Consider the following 21,720-nt stretch of genomic DNA (forward strand, 5'->3'; position numbering starts at 1 on the left):
ATGCGCTAGGAACAATGCTAATTGTGTGATAATGAGGGTGCCCATAGAAGACCGTCCCCCGAGTGCCACTAGTGGAAAATCTGAATTCATCAGAACTCTCACTACATTGCTAGACTTGTCTCTCAACGTTTCCCCTGCTGATTCGCCCTGGAAGGAAGCCTTTACTTTGAAATCTTTGTTTCTTCCTGGTGGCTGTTGCAGAGCATGGAGGAGGAGGCAGAATGGGGAGGGCTGGGAATCTGCTGGAGGTGGAAAGGAGATCCCTGGAATGTATAACTGATTGCTGTGTGTGTGTTGGTGGAGGTGAACTCAGGCCCAAGAATGGGGCGACATTCAATATCTGACAGGTGGAGAGCTGCATGCCAAACTGTGTACCTTTGGGTGGCTGAGCTTCCATATACATATATATTGCTGTGAGCCTGTGGAGGGCTTAGGCTGTATGATGCCTATACCTAATTCCTGGATCCAACAAGGGTTAAAAATCTAATGAAGGATCCCATTGTTGAATTGCCTGGCAAGGGCCATAATGGCCCCTAAGTATGGGTCATACTCATTAGTATAAGAAAAGAAGTTGCCCTTCAAGGAATGGCAAAGAGATATTTCAAAATTTATCTAGCAGGGGAAGAAGCCAATAATAAAACATAAATTACTAATAGATTCTAAAGATAGAGGCGGCTTTTCCCTGCCAGATTTAAGGATATATTATGAGGTGTCTTGTCTTTGCTGGCTTCGGGAATGGATAACACTACAAAATACGGATATTTTAGACTTGGAGGGTTATGATAATAGATTTGGTTGGCATGCATATTTATGGTATGAAAAAGTTAAGGTACACAGAGGATTCTTGAACCATTTAATAAGAAAATCACTGTATGTGGTATGGAAGAAATATAAAAATTTGTTAAGACAAAAAGAAGTTGCTTTGTGCCAGGGGGCAAATGGGTACGCCCCCCTCCCTCACTTGGCTGGAAGTGAGAAGGACAATAGCCAGAAGGGCTCCAAGACAGCCAACTCCAGACCATCTTGGGCATTGTGGCCTCATTTCCAGGCAGTGGATTGGGGGGTGGTGGGTGGTGGCAGTTTTCTGATTTTGGGACACGGGGAAATCTAAAAACACAAGAGGCTGAATTTCTAGGGTCACCCTTGCAGGATGAGCAGCTTCTTAGCAGCACAGTTATGTGCTAAGGGAAGGATATCAGGCTCCCTGGCTTGGATTTGCTTCATAACCCTAAGGTGGTGTTGGGCTGCCTGGGTGTCCTTTGCAGGGAAAATTGTCAGGCAGCAGGGAGAGTGGATCCTTCTTCCAGCCACCACCTATGTTACGCTTGAAACTCAAGGTGTGTATATATCTGTCTCCCATCCAGGCCCGGCTCAAAAGAATACAGTGGTGCCTCGCAAGACGAAAAGAATCTGTTCTGTGATTCTCTTCATCTAGCGGTTTTTTCATCTTGCGAAGCAAGCCCATTGACGGATTAGTGCTATTAGCGCTATTAGCGGCTTTTAGCGGCTTATCAGCTTATCGGATCAGCTGATAAGCGGCTTAGCGGCTTAGAAAAAAGGGGGGGGGAAAGGAAAAAAAACCTGCAGGAACTCGCAAGACATTTTCGTCTTGTGAAGCAAGCCCATAGGAAATTTGTTTTGCGAAGCACCTCCAAAACGGAAAACTCTTTCGTCTAGCGAGTTTTCCGTCTTGCGAGGCATTCGTCTTACGGGGCACCACTGTATCTACTTTAACCCACTTCATATCTCCACCTGATTATCCACAGAGGGAGAAGCAGGAGGAGGGAAAAGCCCTGCTCAGGGATGTTGCTCCTCCTCACCTCTGTGAACTGCTCTTCGTTCAGCTTCAGTGCCAGGGACCCCGTGGATTCCAGAGGCCTGGCGTAGATTCCTGTGGAGGTGAAGCAGATGTGAGAGCAGGTGTTAAGCAGTGGAAGAACTGGGCAGCATCCTGTGCCTCTCTGGCAAAGGGAGCTCTTCCTGCCACGGGTTCAATTTGCATCTTTTAACACTAGTGCAGTTCATTGTGGGTTGATGGGCCGCAGCTCATTTGCACAGGCTGGGTTTCTTTCCATGGAAACCAACATAGTACCATATTTTTCGCTCTATAAGACGCACCAGACCACAAGACGCACCTAGTTTTTGGAGGAGGAAAACAAGAAAAAAAAAATATTCTGAATCTCAGAAGCCAGAAGAGCAAGAGGGGTCACTGTGCAGTGAAATCAGCAATCCCTCTTGCTGTTCTGGCTTCTGGGATAGCTGCGCAGCCTGCATTCGCTCCATAAGACGCACACACATTTCCCCTTACCTTTTAGGAGGGAAAAAGTGAGTCTTATAGTGCAAAAAATACGGTATAAAATTACACCAGCACAGGGGCTTTTGATACCCTATATTTGATTTGAATCACAGGGATGGGGAACATGGGGCGGAGTGGGAGCTCTGTGAAAGGAAGGCCACCTGCCTGGAACTGTGGGAGGCTCCTCCCCCTCAGAGTCATTTGCATAGCCCTGCCTCTGAAACAAATGGACCCCGCCCCTGGATGAAGATGAATTATAGCAGGCAAGTGAAACTTACTTCTGCCCAAAGGGCGTATTTCCTCATGGGCAGCCTTCTAGGGGCCACAGAGTGGGCAAGCCAGAGGCAAAAGGGGACAGAGCAACAGCTGGGACTCTACAGTGGGCCACACAAAAGGTAGACGTTTCTGCACACACATACACAAACACCCATCTCTCCAACATCAAAGAATGCATGCTGGCCAGACAAATGCCCTTATGGAGGCTAGTGAAAGGCGTGGCCTGGAGTCAGTCCCAAGGGCCACATCGAGAGGCCTGGAGGGCCACATTCTGCTTCCAGGCCAGAGGTTCCCCATCAAAGGATCACTGCATCAATGGTGGGTGGGTTGGTGGGTGACTTTCTCCGTTATGTGACATTGATCTTGGCTTCGCTGGTTTGCCTAGCACAAGTGCCAGAAAAAGGGACTTCCATTGGCCAACTGAAAGCAATCCTGCTTTCAGTTTGTTTGTTTGTTTGTTTAGCTTTCTATACCATCCTTCATCCAAAGATCACAGGCCGGTTTACAATTTATAAAACCACAAAATACTGAAGTGGCATTTTTTTCTGTTTAGAAAACAGGTGGCAGCTGGGGGAAATTGGCATAACCCTGCCCTGATGGATTTGTGTCCTTTCAGTCAGAAAACAGGCTTGGTCTAATATGTAACCTGGTCTACCACTGCAAGCAGTCTTGGAAGGAAAAAACAACAACACATTGCACAGCTTGCTTTCCAAAAAGCAGCACCAGGCTATGTTCTGTGCCACCCCAGCAACAACTGCAGCACCTGTATTTGGAAAACAAAGTTTACTATATACAGTACAGTCAGGTTGCAATTCTGACTTTGGAATAAACCCTATTTATTCCAGAGTCTTCCAAGTAAATATTCACAGTGCTATGTTGTCTATGAGGATGGATGTATCTGTCATTTTAAGTTTCTCTCAGCTTCTCTTTTTTTCAATCTTAAATTCAGTTCTCCACATTTTTGCATCAGTTTGTGATTTTTTTTAAGTCCTCACGTCAGCATCTTAGAGCAGTTTCCTCTGATAAAATGCATTTTTATATGTTCTTTTCACTAACACATTGGTTTTTTAAGCACGCCCCCCCCCAATACACATTATTCAATTGGAGAACTGCATCACAAAACTCGTTGCAGTGCGAATTTCAAAGCTCTCTTGCTGTTTGAGTATTGCACTGGAATGCACAAATTAGGTAGGCCTGTATCAAAATCTGATCCAAACAAATATCTTCTCCATCCCTAGTTGCCGGATCTTCAAGCCGTGTTTTCGGGTGGGCAGAAGAAGGGGTGAAGGACGGGGCAAGTCTAGAGAGCATTTCTTTGGGATGTCAGGAGAGAGAGAGAGAGAAATGTTATGTTACCACCAGGGGGACTTCCACCACAGGGTCAGAGAAGACTAACCAGAGAACACCCAGTGGACTTCATTTACTGCTGGCTCCTGAAGACATTCACGGGCAGTAAATTATTTTCATGACCCCATAAAGAACAGCTTTATGCTCGCTCAGTGCGTTGGGCTCTGCTAAATGGATGGCTCCAGGAAGCAAAGAGCAGCTGGTTACCTGAAGAACAAGCATCTCGCTAAAGGGCAGGCGACATATGACCCACAGGCTACATGCCTTGCAAGTCCATTTTTACAAATCAGCCTCGGGCAGACTGGCAGTGGCCCTGGTCTCCCCTCTCTCCTGCCCACTTTCAGCCTTCTCCTAAAAAGACATGGCTGGTCCTACTAAGTGAGCAACAGATACGACTCTTAGTTCGTGGTTCTGCCAGAGACAGGCTGGACCCTGAGCAGTGGTGGCTGGATACTGATGAGAGGGCAGTGGGAGAAGAGGGGTGTGAGACTGACTTGGCAGAAGGGATCAGTGATCTGGGTGAGCCTGTAACAGCTGGGAAATGAGGGTCAGAGGCAGGAGAAGGTGAAGGATTGGAGAGTGAGGAACAGGTGCAGGAGGAAGGAGAGATGGGTCAGGCTGGTGGAGAGTCAAGGGCTTCCACACATCATTTTCCTGCCCACACCTCTCCTGCTTCACTGTCTCCCAGGACCAGAAGAGGACTGAAGAGGGAGGAGCAGAAGCAGGTTACACACAGGCATAGTCTTCACCTGCTTGCGCGAAGCACAGGTGGGGAAGATGCATAAGCCAAGGTCGGGGCCTCTCTGTTGTGGCAGCTGCCTCATCTGGTGCACCCCTAGGAGTTGCTCAGAGACACAGGACTGATGGATCTGCCTGTTCCTAACTTGTATGTGTACATTTGACAATAACGAGTTAATTCCTCACTCTGGACATTCCTTGCCTGGCAGCACCGTGACAGCTTCAATGTCTCAGCTGTGATGGCCAAACTACATGTTATATTGGGAGTTCTGGGACGGGGACTCCTCATGTAATTTTCACTTTCAGAAAGCAGCTGTGGGCATGATCTGGATCAGAATCTGTAGGATGTGGCGAAACAGAACCCTTTGCCCCCACATAGGAAGCTGCCATATACACCAAGTCAGACCACTGAGACGTCCAGCTCAGTATTATCTATACCAGGCATGGCCAAATTTGGCCCTCCAGATGTTTTGGGACTACAACTCCCATCATCCCTAGCTAACAGGACCCGGTGGTCAGGGACGATGGGAACTGTAGTCCCAAAACATCTGGAGGGCCACGTTTGGCCATGCCTGATCTATACCGACAGGCAGGGGCACTCCAGGGATTCAGGCAGGAGTCCCTCCCAACCCTACCTGGGATTGAACCTGGGACCTTCTACATGCCAAGCAGGTGCCCTGCCACTGAGCTACTGCCCTTATCTGAATCCTAGGACTTAATCCCCTTTTGTCTGATGTGGCTATTAGCCCAAGGGGAAAATATAGATACCATGTGCCTGTGGCTGTGTGGTGGTTGTGGGTCAGGGCCACAGCAGGGAGGGAAAGGGTTGGGGCTTCCTCATCCTGAGCCTTGACACCAGGGAATCCTCCACTTTTCGAAGAGCAAAAGAACACTGGAAGTTAGAACTCCAGCGTAACACACGGATTGCATCTGAGAACCAGAACTATATACAGTCGCTGCTGCCTGGGGGATCTCTCCCAGATCCTGCAGAAGGTGGCCTTCACCCCGCAACTTGCCGCCCACTTTCCCTTCTGCAAGGCCAACCCCTCTAAGCTTTGCTCCTTGCAGTGCAGGATCGCAGCCTGGCTGGAAGAGGACCCTTCAGCCTTTTCCAACCTGGTGTCCCCCAGATCTTTCAGGCTACAGCTCCCCTGAACCCTGACCAGTGATCATGCTGCCTGGGAATCATGGAATTTGTGGTCCCAAACATCTGGAGGGCACCAGGTTGAGGAAGGCTGGTGTAAGGCCGAACAGGGTTGGGAGACTGCTAGAGGGAAGGACCTGCCTTTGCATCACAGCTCTTTGGCTACTTGTGATGCATTTGAAGCTTCTGCAGAAACAGAGAGATGGAAGGGGCCTTTGCTGATGGAGAACCCCAAATGTTCCTGAGGGCTCTGTGTGCATCGATTCCTTGCCCCCCCTTCCAGCAATCAGGAACACCCCTCCTTGACTGGAGTTATTTGGATCAGAGCTTGTGGAACAGAGGGAAGGTGGGTGTGGCATTACCTGTCCCATCGTCACTGAGTTCTGAAGAGACAGACTCCATGAATGACTTCAAGGCGCTTTGGATCTGCAAGTGAAAGAACCCATTTCAAGGGCTGGTCAAAAAGAGGCCTCCTGTTGGCCCAATCCAGGCTCTTTTGGGCCGGGAGGAGCACCCCTCAGCCTTACAAGTCATTCAGAGCCGGAAGCATAGAAGTGTAGAATTGTCAAGTTGGAAGGGATCGTGAAGGCCATCCAGTCCAGCCCCTTGCAATGCAGGAATCTTTTGCCCAATGTGGGGCTCGAACTCACAACCCAGAGATTAAGAGTCTACCAGCTGAGCTATCTGAATTGTCAGAAGTTGGATCACGCACTGGCCTGGAGGTGACTTCTTGACTATGGGCTATGAGTTGGTGGTGCCAGGCCTGGGGGTAAATGGGAACTGGGGTAGGTGTGGCGTTGTGCAGTTTTGGTTCCGTCTGATTCCTTACTTACAAATGTGTGGTCTGCCTAGGGATGACCCTGCCTTGCGAAAATCCAATCTTATCCACTGAAACAGATCTTACCTGATGCATGGAAAATCCGGAGAGATTTCCCTGAATCAAGCTTCAGTGGGCAAGATAGGATTTTTGCAGGGCACAGGTGCGAAACAAGAAGAAAAGCTCTCAGGCCCGGGGGAATTAATTGGGATACAATACGATCAAATTGCACGCCAAGCAGAAGTGTGGGCGAGCCCTAAGTAGTGCTTTTCCTATTGCGGGTCCTTCAGAACTGGAAATTTAGCTCTCAGTGAGACCATACAAAACAGTAGGCATAGACCTGAGGGAGAGGAGCTGAGCAGCAGCCATCTTCAGACCAGGCCTGTTCACTGCCAGCAACATGGCAGAAGGAGAGTGGCTTTCAAACCAACCGGTCGCCCTGGCTTTCTTATTTTTGTGGGGGTGGGGGCAACGTTACCAGCAGAACAGGGATCTGTCCTGTGAGATCCATCGTCCACTCTTTGAACTGCATGGACAGAGCCTCCTTCCGCATGTTTCTCACGTGAGTCTTGATCTTCTCCACCTGCTCCCTTTGCTTGCGTTTTTCTTTGACCAGCGTCTTCATCTGTTCCAGCCTGCAGGGCACAGGGGTAATGGGACTTGAACCGGGGTGCCTTACTTCCAACCACCCCAGAAATTTCTTACAGCTGAGCAGCACTTTCCTCCCGGTCCCCTGAATTAAATTAATGCTTTGTGACTGCACAACTCAGGAGTGGAGTCCCTAAAGCAGTTGGAATTCACCCTGTATGCCTCCTTCCAAGAACTCCTGCAGCCAAGCTGGTGCCAAATGTCTCGCTCTCCTTTCCTCTGGACCACATCAGCAAGGCTAGGGGGGCATCTTGTTCTCTAGGCAGCCCAGGACCTCCATACACACTTGTGCCCTGGGGAGGTCACTTTGGTGCTGCTAACACAGCAAAAACAACACAGGAGGCAACAGTTGAGAGTTACTAGTCTGCAGCCACAACAGGCGCTGTGATTCTCCAGCGGTTCACCCTCAGAGGCATACTCCATTGTCTCTTGAGACAGACAGATGCCAACAGCTAATTGTGGGGGGTGGGGATGCAGGATACTGGACTAATTGAGTCATTGGACTGATCACTTCCCTCTAATGGTGATCACAGCTGGTGAGTGCCAACAGAACTAGGGACGAAACAGGTCACTAAGAAAGAAGAGGGAGTTATCAGCATGCTTGGGTGGGATTCCTGAAATATGCCCCATACGCCAGCCAGCCCCAAACAAAGACTGAGAAGGGGGCATGGAATGTTGCCGGTCAGCTGGAAAACAAAAAAGGGGGGAAGGAAAATTGGGGGTCATAGAATGGCCTGCCAGAGCCCCTTTTACAGGGATTGCAGAGGAGGAGGTGCACTCCTTAAGGCAATGGGGATATACTGCAACATTTTGTTGCAGGACGCACTTGCATTCCCATGCTCTTAAGAGGTCGGCTCTTGGAGTGTGTATAGATAAAAACAACCCGCCCTCTGTGTCTCTGCCCAAGTCCCCGTACTGAACATGTCTCCTCAGCCTTTGCCTCCACGTCATGACGTACTGGTGGAAGTCAGAGTGGCTGTGCTGACAAACACCTCCGAGGGTTGCAAGTCACTCTCTTCCTACCCGCCTCCCTTCACCCGCTTCGACCATTCCTCATCCGCAATGGCTGACCAGGCTTTGTGAAAGGGAGGTTGCAGGCTGGAGACACTCACTTGTGCAAGGTGGTCTCGGGCACTTTGGTTTTCAGCTCGTCTGCGACGGCTTTCAATCCACGCACGTAGGGATTGGGCATGGCGGAAATCTCATAGGCCGGGTTGTGCCTCATCAGGTACTCTCCCAGGAAAGTAATGGGGTCAAAGGTAAGGGGTTCAGATTCCTTCCTTTCCAGGGCCTTCTTCTTCTCCGCAGCCATGAGCAGCTTCTCCACGCCAGGGACCAAGGTGGGGAGGAGCTTATCAACCAGGTAGGCCCGAGTCTCCAGGGTCATACTCTCGTCGTTGAACCAGTCGCGAGATAGCTTGTCCGGAGGCTCTTTCTTCTCGGCCTTTTTTTGCACCATCTTGCTGTTGTGGAGCTTCTCCACCCTCGTCTGCTGCAGATCCAAAGCCCTCGGCTGCAGGGTCTCGTAGAAAATGGACTTCCACTGAGCATCTGTCCGCGGAGTCAGGGGCCGAACCGCCCCCCTTGGGCTGCTTGTTGCTTCTTCCAAATGTGTCTCGCTGACAGGGCTTCTCTCAGAACCCACCTCGCTCTTCTCTGGTTCTATATCCATGTTTCACTCTGCACATCAGAAAAAGAAGGAACGTAGAGGGAGTCAGAGCATTGGGTCCATCTAGCTTAGTACTGTCTACCCTGACCGGCAACGGCTCTTCAGGTTTCAGCCAGGGGTCCTTACCAGCCCTGCCTGGAGGCACTGGGAGCCTTTTGCATGCAAAGCAGGGGCTGTAACCCTGAGCTATGGCTCTCCCCCCCAAAAAATATTGGGGCAGCCCTTTCAGAATGTCTCCAGTGTATCACAACCAAGTGGCTACAGGCCTTGCAAAACAAAACGAAAAACAAATCTTATATAGTATGGTGGCCATTTTTAACTCATACTAATATCAATGAATATGCATTACAATTTCAATCGAGTCAGATAACATTATGGAATGCTTACATTTACTGGACAGTCTCAGATTAAATATAACTACTGCTAATTGATGATATCAGGCCTATCTTTCCCCTTTATTTTGTATTTGTTATATCTTCCCTTCCCTTGTAGCTGAAAGGTTTCCCAATATTCTATTCAACAATATCTTTATCGTACCTTGTTTATATTGTTGTTCTTGTTTTTTGGTTGTATATAAATACAATAAAAAGTAAACAGTAGCAGCAACAACAGCAATAACAACAAAGAGGAAACAACAACAACAAAGAGGCAACAACAACAACAACAACAACAACAACAACAACAACAACAACAACAACAACAACAAAGAGGCAACAACAACAACAAAGTGGCTAGAACCCAGTCCTCTTGGTTCTAAACTAAGGGCTGATTTAAATAGGAACATGTGTGGTATGATTCTAGTGGATGTAACTATTCCCCTCCAGCCACCCATTATGGATGGGCCTTAAGATCTATCAAGGTCACCAATTTCACACTAGTTCCACTCTTGAGAACCCATTCTGTGGTTTTTTTCCTGGATGCCCAGCAGAGGGCCATTTCGGAGACTATGAAATCGCAAGAGCTCTGCAGCCCTAAGATTTGGTTGCAGGCAGAATTGCTACCTCATACTTTGGATTTTTAAAATATAAGGCCCATTTTCTCTGTGATCCTGTTGTCAGCCTTCTGCTCTCACCTCTCGTGCGGAACACCTGGATACCTGCTTGCCAACATGGACGAATAAGGGAGAGTAGACACTGGGGCCACAAATCAAATGGTTGAGAAGAGCTGTGCCCAAGAGACAAGGGAGCTAGCGAGGGGTTGTAATGTGGCCCCTGTATGGGCTGTCATCATCACCCCTCCCCACTCATCATGTGACGTGGGGTGAGCTTTAACGTCCCTTAGTTTTATAGCCTTTAGACGAAACAGCACGGGATAGCTCAGTTGGTTAGAGTGTGGTGCTGATAACGCCAAGGCTGCAGGTTTGATCCCTGTGTGGGACAGCTGCATATTCCTGCATTGCAGGGGGTTGGACTAGATAAACCTCAGGAACCCTTCCAGCTCTACAGTACTATGACTGTGAAAACATAAGATGAGACTTGCTGGATTGTCCTGCGTCCTGTTCTCCCAGTGGCCAACCAGATCTCTTTCTCCATTCCCTTCTCTGATCTTTGCTCTCCCTCACTGCAGCATCTTCTGCTCCCTTGGGATAAGCACTTCTCTCTCAGCCCGATGTGAACCAGGTATGAGACGGATGTTAAAATCACAGAGAAGGGAACAGAAGGAGCTGCTGTCTACAGAGCCAGACCTCCAGCCCATCAAATTCAGTATTATCTACTGAGCTGCAGTTGTTTCGTAAGCCACCATTCCAATAGTGGTGCCCCTGGTCAACAGCGACAGGCAGCGGCTCAACAGGGCCACAGGCAGGAGTCTTTCCAGCCCTACCTGGTGATGCCATCGGAGCTTGAAGCTAGAGCCTTCTGAACACAAAGCAGATGTCCTGCCACAGAGCCCTTCCCCCAAGAGTCCAGCCCTTATGACTCTGAATAATGGGCTGGGGTAAATAACATAGGGAGCTGCCTTTCAGCAAGCCAGACTGCTGGTCTAGCTAGCAAGCATTGTCTACACTGACCGGCAGCAGCTCTCCAAGGTATCTTTCCTAGTCCTAGGTGAATATGCGAGGCGTAAACCCTACCGCTGGCAGTGTCAGTGACAAAAGGTGGTTCGTGGTACTCTAGTGTCCTGGCGTTTTTTCTTTCACTAAGCTCTCCAAAGCCTGACCCTTCCAAAGAGCAGCACAGAAATCGCATGTCTTCCCTTACCTTTTCAGAGCCAGCGTCAAGAAAGGGAGATGCACCCTCCCAAGCTATGCTGGAATTGCCTGGGAATTCAAGGAAGAGAGCCGTCTAATTTTAACCACCGAGAAACTTACCAGGGAATCCAGAGGACTCTCACAGAATCTTACTCTTCTGTGTGTGTTTGACTGTTGCCGAGCAACAGTCCCCAGGGGGTTGCTGGGCTTCCAACTACAGAGTGAGGTGGGTCATCTCCCTTTTCTGGCAGCTGGAGGAGGGTGAGCGCCTTCGTGTTGAGCCTTGCTGCAATGACATCACTGTGTTGTTAGGAATAAAATGAGAGAGAGAGAGATCAGAGTTAACAGCCAAGCCTTACGCTGGGAGGAGGCAGTGACAGCCGCATGACCCTTCCTGGGGGAAGAGGAGATCACACGTTTCAGCAAGTGCCTCAAACAGCCTGGAGGGCAGCAAGGGAGCTGCGGTGATGGTGGTAGTGGCGGTAGATGGCTTGTTTCCCCCCCCCCCCCCGCTGTAAGCAGAGAATGGGTCTGTTGCAGGTCAAATTTTGGGAAAGGCTTTAGGCGGACTCCTAACGATAAAGAGAGTAGGGCATGTTCCTGGGGCCAGCTGGTCACAACGCCCTCGTGGGCTCTTTGATAAAAAGGTAGCCTTTAGAATCGTGTTGATGGGACTGAGATAAAACTCCTTGGCACAGCAAACAAGTAAGAGGTGTGCATTAAAAGCTAGCCGGGCAGCGTGAATTTGGTGGGGCTTACTCCTGAGTATGCACACTTAAGGCTTGTGCTGTAATTAACTGACAGGGCAGGCATGGTCTGATTTCAGTCATCCTTTTCTGAGGACACAATTATTATCTACACATTTAAGATGGTCCCAAACCTGAACCGTCATGGCTTCTTACATAAAGCTGAGCCATTGGGCTGTCCAGCTTACTGTTGTCCACAATGACCTGTGGCAGCTCTCCAGGGTTTCCGGGATGGGACCTCCTTGGTCCTGCCTGGAGATGCTGTCAGGGATTGAACCTGGGACCTTCTGCGTGCAAATAAGATGTTCTGCAATTGGCCATGTCTCCAGGGGAGGCTTTGCTCTTCTGTTCTTCCACCCCCAAATGTATCTTTGGCAAGGGTGAACAGAAGAGACCACCTCTGTCATCAGCATGGAGGCTGTGGAACTCCCTGCCCCAGGAAATAACATTGGCTGAAACCCTTCTGCTTTCCCACCCCACCCCCAAACATTTGTTGACTGCGCAGATGGCAGAGCCCAGACAATTAAGACATGAGCGTATTTTAAACATTAATTAGAACATGTGAATACATTAAAAATTAATCTGTGTGATTTCCTGTCTGAAAACCAGCAGAAGGTGCATGACAGCATGAGTGGACTAGTAGTTCCACTGGACTCAGGCTAGGTAAAGGTAAAGGGGGGGACGACCCCTGACCATTAGGTCCATTTGTTGCCGACTCTGGGGTTGCGGCGCTCATCTCGCTTTACTGGCCGAGGGAGCTGGCGTACAGCTCATGTGGCCAGCATGACTAAGCCACTTCTGGCAAACCAGAGCAGCGCCCGGAAATGCCGTTTACCTTCCCGCTGGAGCGGTACCTATTTATCTACTTGCACTTTGACGTGCTTTCGAACTGCTAGGTTGGCAGGAGCAGGGACCGAGCAACGGGAGCTCACCCCGTCGCAGGGATTCGAACCGCTGATCAGCAAGTCCTAGGCTCTGTGGTTTAACCCACAGCGCCACCCGCGTCCTATTAAAACTTGGTTATGGAGTATTTTGCTGGTACTGATCTCTTACTTGGGGTCTTTTCCCCACCCCTTGCTTTGAGCATCTAAGTCTGTGCTGGACAGATGGAACTTAAGCAGTAGGCAATCAGCAAACAAAATGGCTCTCCTTCAGGACTAGCAATTGTCCTCTGTGTGTGTGTTTGTCTTTTGCCCTCAAGGCGATGCTTCTCATCTGAGCCTGAATGCAAGGCATTTTTGCTTTGGTCACATCCACATCATATATTTAAGCACACTGAACACACATGAATTCCCCCAAAGAAACCTGAGAACTGTAGTTTGTTAAGGGTGCTGGGAATTATAGCTCTGTTGGGGGGGGATAAACCACAGTTCCCAGTATATATATTTTTGGGGGTAGTAATGAACTTTAAATGTGCATGAGCAGTGAAAACAGGGTGCTAGCATTTTCCTGATTGGGCCACTGATGATGTTTTAAGCAGAAAGGCCTCAGCACCATAATCTTGGGGGCTACCTCCTTCATTTGCTATTTTTCAAAGGATGCTATGGGAGGACTAGAATGTGGTTTCAGACAGCGGGAATATTCCCAGCACTACCTGGAGAGGCCAGGGTTGAACCTGGCGCCATCGGCATGCAAAGCAAGATGCTCTCTGTCACTGAACTACGGTCCTTCCCTTAAGAATAAAGAAATATTCCAGTCTTCATGGCTTTGAATGAATGCCTGATTTAAATAGGTACACAGGAAGCTGACTGAGTCAGACCATTGGCCTGTCTGGCTCAGCGTTGTCTACACTGACTGGCAGTTCTTAACATTTGTGCATACCCTGCTCTCTGCTTTCCGTTGGCTTTTCCCCTATGTGTTCCCTTTCCAGAAAAATGCGCACACTTGCTGATTCTCATGCTGCTTTTGGCTGTTCTTCTTGGACTTTTTAATGGCTTTCCATATTTTTGTGTGTTTAAAATACAGAATGTTCTCAAATATCATTGGAATCCCTGGACGCAAGGCCAAGAAATGTACTGTATATACTGTAACCGGCCAGGCTTGAATGGTGAGTATTTTATTTGCAGTCCAGCAGCAGGAGGAAGACCCTTTCGCAGGCAACTTTTCGCAGGGAAAGTAACTTGGTGTCACAGATTTAATCAGAGCATGAAGTCAAGCATTCTGTTTATATTATTCAACTGAATGCCCTAGATATGTAACGTGATTGTGAGTTCAAGCCTGAGATCAGCGGCCAAATAGAAAATGCCTTTCAAAGTTTGCTGGGTTTCGATGCCAGTACATTGATACTTTTTTACTGCTCTTGTGCATTAATGTGCAGAAATGAAGCAGGGGAAAGGAATCATAGCTCAGCAGTAGAACACCTGCTTGGCATACAAAAGGTCCCAATCTTTAGATAGGGCTGGGAAAGACCTGAAGCCCTGGGAAGCTGCTGCCAGTCAGTGTAGACAATTCTGTGCTAAATGGACTCAGTTTCAGGCAGCTTCCTATTTTAACCACGTATTTAGTTAGAATCATGAGGACTATAGTCTTGTACTTGCTTAGGGTACCAGTAAAGAAGGGGCGCCAAAAAATGAGAACATTTTTGGAACAAATTTGATATACTGTAGGTCTTTTTAAAAAAGCATTGGGGGAAAATTGAGGGAAATCAGAACTTTGTTAGATTTCTTAACATCTCATGACACACTCTTCCCCATTTTTCTGGTTTCTTTTCATTACTTACCCACATCTCAATGAGAGGGGTATCCAATTAACACAGATCATGCAAGAAAATAAATTCTGCAATGTGTTGTGCATGACATACGTCTATATTCAGCATATGTGTAAGGTTTGTGACATTTTGAAAACTGAACTTTTATTTTACAGCTTAGGTTAGCTTTTATTTCAAATTACATATGACGGTACCATAACCTTTGCAGTGCTTAGGGCCTCTAAATGTCTTAATCTGGCCCTGAGAACATCTTTGGCCCTCGAAAGGTGTCTGTGCTTCACCTCCCATCCTCACCCTTGGAGCATTGGTCAATGGCTGGCTGCTGGGACTTGTTTGCACCTAGAGCTGCAGGTCCCAAAGAGGTTAGTACTGCCCCCCCCCGGATTACCTAGGGGGGCACTAAGAGGCAAGGGGGTGGCAGGGGGTCACAGAAGGAGGCCCTTCAAATGCTTTATTTACTTACAATTGCCAGGCCAAAGCCTAGAGCAAAACACCTTCCTCACTTCTTATTTAAAGTTTTATTGCTCTTATTGCTTTCAAAGCTATTTCCTTTGGACACATTTTTACAGTTCTGAGTTTTCCCAAGCTAGCCAATTACTGGTAACAGCTACTGGTTTTCTCATAAATCAGTTCTTGTAGGTATGTAGGTGAAGCTTTGTGTATGTTATATATAAATATATTATGTTATAAATTTCCTTCACTCTTATTTTCCTTAGTATGTGCAAGAATAATTCTCCATGCAATATTCTTTGCCGTATATTCTTTTCTTTTAGCTACAAGATGAGATCGGAGCATCTCTTTATTTTTGTACTACCCCGTGTCACACACTCGCGCCTCTATATTACTATTTCCGAGGACCTATGGCTATAAATCGGACTTTGGAACAAACCCGCAATTAACTGTTACTTTGAATTCCATTGCGCCGTTATTACTGTACCTTCCTTAGTGGGTCATGCAAACCGTACCCTAAATAATGCTTTTTTAAAAAGACAGGGTAGCGGGGCACAATGCATTTTTATAGGGTGGCGGAACACTGGGGATGAGTTTATGGAGCCGGGGGGGGGCGGGTGAGCCATTTCCCAAAAGCCGCACTGACCTAGACGCTCTCTCAGCACCGGGAGCACGAGGGTTAAGCTCTGCAGAGGGAGGCGGAGCGGCGGCGTGTGGGCGGAGCGCCGGAGGAGGTGGAGCGTCCCCCGCTTGACAGGTGGCGCATGCGCGCTGGCGCTTCATTGTGCCCGGCCGGCCCAGCCCCGCCGCGCCTCAGTCGGCGAGAGACCGTTGGCGGGCGAGGAGCTGCCGCCGCCGCAGCAGCTGTGGTCTACGCCGACGCGCCCTCCTTCCCTCCCCCCTCCCTCCCCTCGCGGTCGCCTCAGCCGCCCGCCCTCCCCCCTTCTCCCCTTCCGACCCTCTCCGCCGCCCGGCCATGGAGTGACAGGGAAAGGAGGGAAAAGGCTCCCGGCAGGCCGGCCGGGGAGGCCCCGCCGCCGCGCCCCGATGGCTCTGGTGACGGTCCAGCGCTCGCCTACCCCGAGCGCCACCTCCAGCCCCTGCGCCTCGGTGAGTCTCTCTCGGCGCCTCGCGCTCCCTCAGCCGCCAGGGGGGAAGGCGCCGCCGCCGCATCGGGTCCGGCGCGAGGCCGGGCGCGCATGCGCGGCATCCTCGCGCGCCGCTCTTTGCCTCCCTTCTCGGCCAAGCGCCCCGATTCCGCGCTGCTCTTTCTCGCCGGGGTATTTTGTCCCCCTCCCGACGCCGTCCCCCTCCCTCCCTCTGCCCCCCTCTAGGACCGCGTTGACAGCTGCAGCCCATTCATTCTGTCTTTCCCCCCTCATTCATTCATTCATTCCTTCTGCCATCCACCCCCCCAACCACACGCCTCTCCTTTAATTTCTCCTCCTGACTAAATGAGGGCGCGGAGCTGCTAAAGCTTTCTTTTTTTGAAAGGGGTGTGCGTCTCTTTATTTACAATTTATATCAGGAGGACCACAGGAATAAGAGGGCAAGGAGATCCCGGCGGGATCAGGCCAAAGGGCGCCTATCTAGCGCCGCACCCTCTTCCCCCAGGGGCCAACCAGGTGCCTGTGGGATACCTGCAAGCAGGATTCCAGCACCAGAACCCTCTCCCCTCCTGCGGTTTCCAGCAACTGGTATTCAGAAGCTTTGCTGTCTCTGTGGAGGCAGAGCATTGCCATCATGGCTAGCAGCAGTTGATAGTCTTGCCCTCCCTATAAGAACATCAGAAGAGCCTGGTGAATCAGGCCCATGGCCCATCTAATCTAACATCCTGTTCTTACAGTGGCCAGCCAGATGCCCCAAAGAGAAACCCTCAAGCAAGACCTGAGCACGAGAGGACTCTCCCCTCCTGTGGTGTCCAGCAGCTGGCATTCAGAAGCACGGCTGCTTCGAAAATGAGACTGCCTTATACTGAACCAGGCAAAATATCCCTTCAAAATAAAGCACAAGCCCAGTCCGCGTGGTTCTCAATTAAGGGGCTGATTTGAAACAGGGACATAGGAAGAGCTTACACCAAGTCAGACCACTGGTCCATCTAGCTCAGTGTTGTTTGCACTGACTGGCAGTGGCTCTCGCAGCCCTACCTGGAGAAGCCATTGGAGACTGAACCTGGGACCTGCTGCATGCAAAGCAGATGCTGCGCCATCTGGGCTTACAGTCATTTCCCTAAAAGCAAAGTAAGATTCTAGTCCTCATTGGTTCTGAATAGTCTTATTTATTAATTTATTAAATTTGTATACCGCCCTTCATCCAAAGATCACAGGGCGGTTTCGCCACATAAAAATACAAAATGCGATCACATAATACATAATAAAAGAAAAAGAAACCAATAACCTCCTGCCCCAACACATTAAAAAAGTTCACGGAATGTTAATCACCCAGAGGCCTGGTTATAGAGAAAGGCTTTCCCTAACCCTGAAATAAGAACATAGGATGCTGCCATACAGTAAATCAGACAATTGGTCCATGTAGCTCAGTATTGGGTAATGTGACAGGCAGCTACTCTCTAAGGTTTCAGACTGAGAACATTCCCAGCCCTACCTGGAGATGTTGAGGGCTGAACCTAGGCCCTTCTACGTGCAAAGCAGGGACTCTGTACTACTGAGCTATGACTTCCCCATCCAACGACTCATTTCCAGTTTTAAGTTCTTGTTTTGCAAGGATGTGCACCTTAGAATGCTGAGAGCCAGTGTGGTGTAGTGGTTAAGAGCGGTAGACTCGTAATCTGGTGAACCGGGTTCGATTCCCTGCTCCTCCACATGCAGCTGCTGGGTGACCTTGGGCCAGTCACACTTCTCTGAAGTCTCTCAGCCTCACTCACCTCACAGAGTGTTTGTTGGGGGGGAGGAAGGGAAAGGAGATTGTTAGCCACTTTGAGACTCCTTAGGGGAGTGATAAAGCGGGATATCAAATCCAAACTCTTCTTCTTCTGTTGTTTTTTAAAGAACGGAATTTTTTTGAGTACCTGTGTGTACATTTGGGGCTGCCTTTATAAGGGCACAGACCTTTCAAGAAAACTTACACTAAAAATGCAGCAAATTAATGTAGTTAATAGTAATTCTGCCACCATCTGCCCTGTGGAAAGGATCCTGATTACTTTGTTATATGTTGGTGTTGTTTGTTGTGGTTTTTAAAAACGCGCCTCATTGTTTCTCCTAATCTCTCTTGGAATGATTTCCCCCCCAGAAGGTGGGATATAAGAAACTAATAAATATGCAGACAGAAACTATAGCAAACAAACCACTTGTAGAAGCCAGCTAGAAGGGCCACTGGAGCACAGTGGTCGAGGGCCTACTTAGGATGCCAGTGGTCTTGGGTTCAAGGTCTCAGTGGCATCTCCGACTTAGGACTGGGACCTGACTGAAATTCTGGAGAACTGTTTCCAGCCCACATGGGCTAAGCTTCATGGGCCAGTGACCTGACTTGGGATAAAGCAGTTTCCTATGTCCCTAAGAATAGAACAACGGCATCCGGTCCTAAAATACTAAAATACAGGACATTCCATTTGCCAAAATCAGCAGCAGGAGAATCGAAGCATCTCTGGAAATAATGGAGAAAAACAAATGGGTCTTTAGGACTTTCCCAGCCACCTGAAGGGACAGGGCCTGAGTTGGAGAGAGGTTGGTAATTCATTCTAGGCACACAGAACCACAGCAGAAAGGCCTTCTCCCTTGTACTTGCCAACCTGATTACTGTACTCTCAATAGTGCGTATATGAGGAAGTAGCCAGTTCCAATCTGCTGCTGTACTCACGTTATCATCCTTCTCCCACCCCCTTGTATGGATGCCAGTTTCTTTTTAAAAAAGGCAACCCATGATCACCACACTTGATTTATTACTAAAAATGTAATTTATCCTGTGCATTATTTTCTGGGATTAAGACCTTAGAATTTGGGCTTGTTGTAGGTATGGATGGGGCTGCACTGCCATTCCACTTTTCTGTTTTAAAATAATTAAAATATATTTAAAAATAAGAAAAATAAAACAAAAGAGTACTAACTTACAAAAAAAAATACAATTAGGTATAATATGATGGGGAGACTAAAGCTTCATATACGCTAATGTAATTTAATTTATTTCCCGTTTTCTATTAACTTGTGTTATATATTTGTGTCTCCTTGTTTTGCAACAAATCATTTTTTGAAAAACAAACAAGCAAGATTTTCCTCCATTTTAGTTTTGTTAACTTGTCTGCCTGAAACTGTTATGAAGAAGGCTATAAATGCATCTGAAGTCATTGGTCTTTGTCGCCATAGATATCTATCTTTCGTAATATATTTTTTTTTGCAAGGGGTGGGTAGTTCACTAACAGCACCATCCTTTGCATGTTTACCTAGATGTCCTCTTTCTGTCAGTCTTACTTGCCATTTAAGCGCATGTAAGGATGAATAAATGTGCATGCTTCAATTTATCAGTTTCTCATTTTTCCAGTTTTAAGCTGAGTTTTCCGTCTTTCCACAATGGTTTACATTAAGTCCTCATGAAAATTAATCAGCATGTTAGTGTGCGTTTCACCTAATATTCACATTTTTGTATGCCATTTTACCCAATATACATATTATTGCAAATATTTTTCGCTGACACGTTTGTATATTATGTGCATTATTTTTAGTGCATTTTTGGCATGCTTTGTACTGATAAACACATTTTGATATATAGGTTTGCATTATACCATTCATCGGACCAAATTTCCCCCCATCCCTATCCTTGGCCTGTCCTTGTGGTGCTCTCTTCAACAGCATCTCCCCGTGTGCTTTCCCATTCCCCCTCCTTGTATTTTTGCATTGCTCAATCACCATTTAAAGTCATCATAGTAATATATTGCACCATTGGTGTTGCTTCTTGGCAAAAAGATTTTTCATATCCATATCCGCTCCCACACAAAAAAATGATTGCAGAGAACTCTAGCAGGCTTTTGCTTTCTGCAGAATGTGTGTTTCTGTATTCCTGATGGCCTTGCAGTCTGCTTCTCTTTGATTTTGATCGAAACCAGCAGCTGGCAGCCCCTGGGCCAAATCCACCCCACAGAATGGTACCACCTGCTGCCCTTGCATGAGGAAAACTAGGGATTTTGGCAGGGATGGGCATTCAGCATGTCCAGACACCTTGCTACCCTGCTCCTACCCAAATCACAATTGCTGACCAAGGGATATACCACACCTGGTTCCACACAGAAAGGAGGAAGAGGTTTATCTTTACACTATTATTCTGAGGGATGCTCAGGTTTCTGCTTACGGTTATATTTTTTTGTTTGAGCTGTGCAGGGTCACTTTGAGGAGCATTCAGAAGCTGGCCTTATTAGAGAGCTTTCCCCAAGCCCTTTCCATTTTTTAAACTCCTGTCCGAGCTTTTATTGCCCGGAGGTTTTCCAAGTGCCTTGCCGATAAAATGAAGCAATGAAACAAGGCAATAAAGATCACAATAAATATATGCGGAATTGCTAGTCCAAAGAAGCTTCCTTGGCCAAACGGTGAGGCTCTTAATCAGCCTCCTGAACTGCAGGCACAGAGTGGGGCTGGTTGGCTTGCTGGGGAAGTGAGTTATGCTTCCACACAACCTGTTTATTGAGCACTTACCCCTGATTTGCTTGCAGGGAGATTAGACAATGTTGGCTATTTAATGAACGTTCGTTGTTTGAAGGGAGGTTAGATGGTGTGGCATCAGACCCAGTTCCACCCCTTCCAGTGAATTTCCATATCACTTTCCTTATCATAAAAAGTCTGATGTTTTCGTCAAGATTGTGCAGGCTAAATGTGATTGAATCACACCCAAAAAACGGTGGCAGCCTAGAAGTGCCCACTGTCACATACTGCGAATATATGGGGTCCAAGGCAGGTTTATTTGGAAGTAAAGATTGTAGCCAAAGACTTTGAGAGAGGTTTGCCTCTGAATACTGGCTGCTGGGAAACCCAAGTGAGGAATTTGCTGCTTGCCTTCATGCCCTCTCTTCGGGACTCCCATTGAGGCACCTGACTGACCACTGTGCGAACAGGACTAGATGGGCCCCGTTTGGCTGGAATCAGCTTCAGGGCTCTTATGAGGATCTTACAAGTGTATTGCTCAGGGCCAGTGGGTGAGTTTTGCAGTTGAACTGGCAGTTTCTCGGCTCACATCTTGGTCTCTTCACTGCTATGCTATGCCAACTCTAAAACTCAAGGCATGCTGTAAAGCCCTGACACCACTCAGATATTGCCTTAAATGCCTGCTTAATTTTCTTTTTGGAGCCTTCCCTAAGAGCTGATGGCGTTAGTAACAGGCCCTTTCAATCTCACTTCACGTGCTTTGTCATAAATATCAATGGGCTCCATGTATCTCCTTGTACATATTGTCCGATGTGAACACTGCACATTGAGATAGCCAGCCCAGCCTCAGAACGCAGAATTTAGCTGCTGAGTTGCTCTGCTAAATTTGGGGAGATCCTGGCAGGTGTCTCTATGGCCAAATTAATAATATACATATAAGGCTCTATGATGAACAGGCCCAGGACAGAACCCTGCAGCACCCCACTTGTCACTTTTCCCCAGGATGGTGACAAACCATTAATTAGTACCCTTGGGGCTTGGTCAGTCAACCAGCTGCAAATCTACCTAACTGTTACCTCGTTCAACCTACATTTTACCATCTTCTCTGC

At 48.1% G+C, this 21,720-nt stretch overlaps 2 protein-coding genes across 5 annotated transcripts in view; one reads left to right on the forward strand and one right to left on the reverse strand.

Annotated features, from left to right (window-relative positions):
* The window catches only part of EFCAB5 (EF-hand calcium binding domain 5), a 49,021-nt gene extending 32,800 nt beyond the window's left edge, over positions 1-16,221 (reverse strand). The window contains exons 1-6 of one of the 3 annotated variants that reach the window (XM_081171968.1): positions 16,106-16,221; positions 11,244-11,423; positions 8,379-8,946; positions 7,097-7,253; positions 6,164-6,227; positions 1,821-1,891 (exon numbers count right to left, since the gene is read on the reverse strand). In XM_081171968.1, the coding sequence (XP_081028094.1) occupies positions 1,821-1,891; positions 6,164-6,227; positions 7,097-7,253; positions 8,379-8,938 (852 nt within the window). In that variant the 5' untranslated portion in view covers positions 8,939-8,946; positions 11,244-11,423; positions 16,106-16,221. Of the gene's footprint in view, positions 1-1,820; positions 1,892-6,163; positions 6,228-7,096; positions 7,254-8,378; positions 8,947-11,133; positions 11,191-11,243; positions 11,424-16,105 lie in introns of those variants that run through there. The other 2 variants (XM_081171969.1, XM_081171970.1) reach the window with 2 other exon arrangements.
* Positions 13,835-21,720, forward strand: part of SSH2 (slingshot protein phosphatase 2) — a 121,268-nt gene continuing 113,382 nt past the window's right edge. Inside the window, exon 1 of one of the 2 annotated variants that reach the window (XM_081171952.1) lies at positions 13,835-13,916. In XM_081171952.1, coding sequence (XP_081028078.1) covers positions 13,914-13,916 — 3 coding nt within the window. In that variant the 5' untranslated portion in view covers positions 13,835-13,913. Of the gene's footprint in view, positions 13,917-15,988; positions 16,137-21,720 lie in introns of those variants that run through there. The other variant, XM_081171951.1, reaches the window with a different exon arrangement.

The sequence above is a fragment of the Podarcis bocagei genome (genome assembly GCF_964188305.1).
Source record: "Podarcis bocagei genome assembly, chromosome: 15".
Taxonomy (NCBI): domain Eukaryota; kingdom Metazoa; phylum Chordata; class Lepidosauria; order Squamata; family Lacertidae; genus Podarcis; species Podarcis bocagei.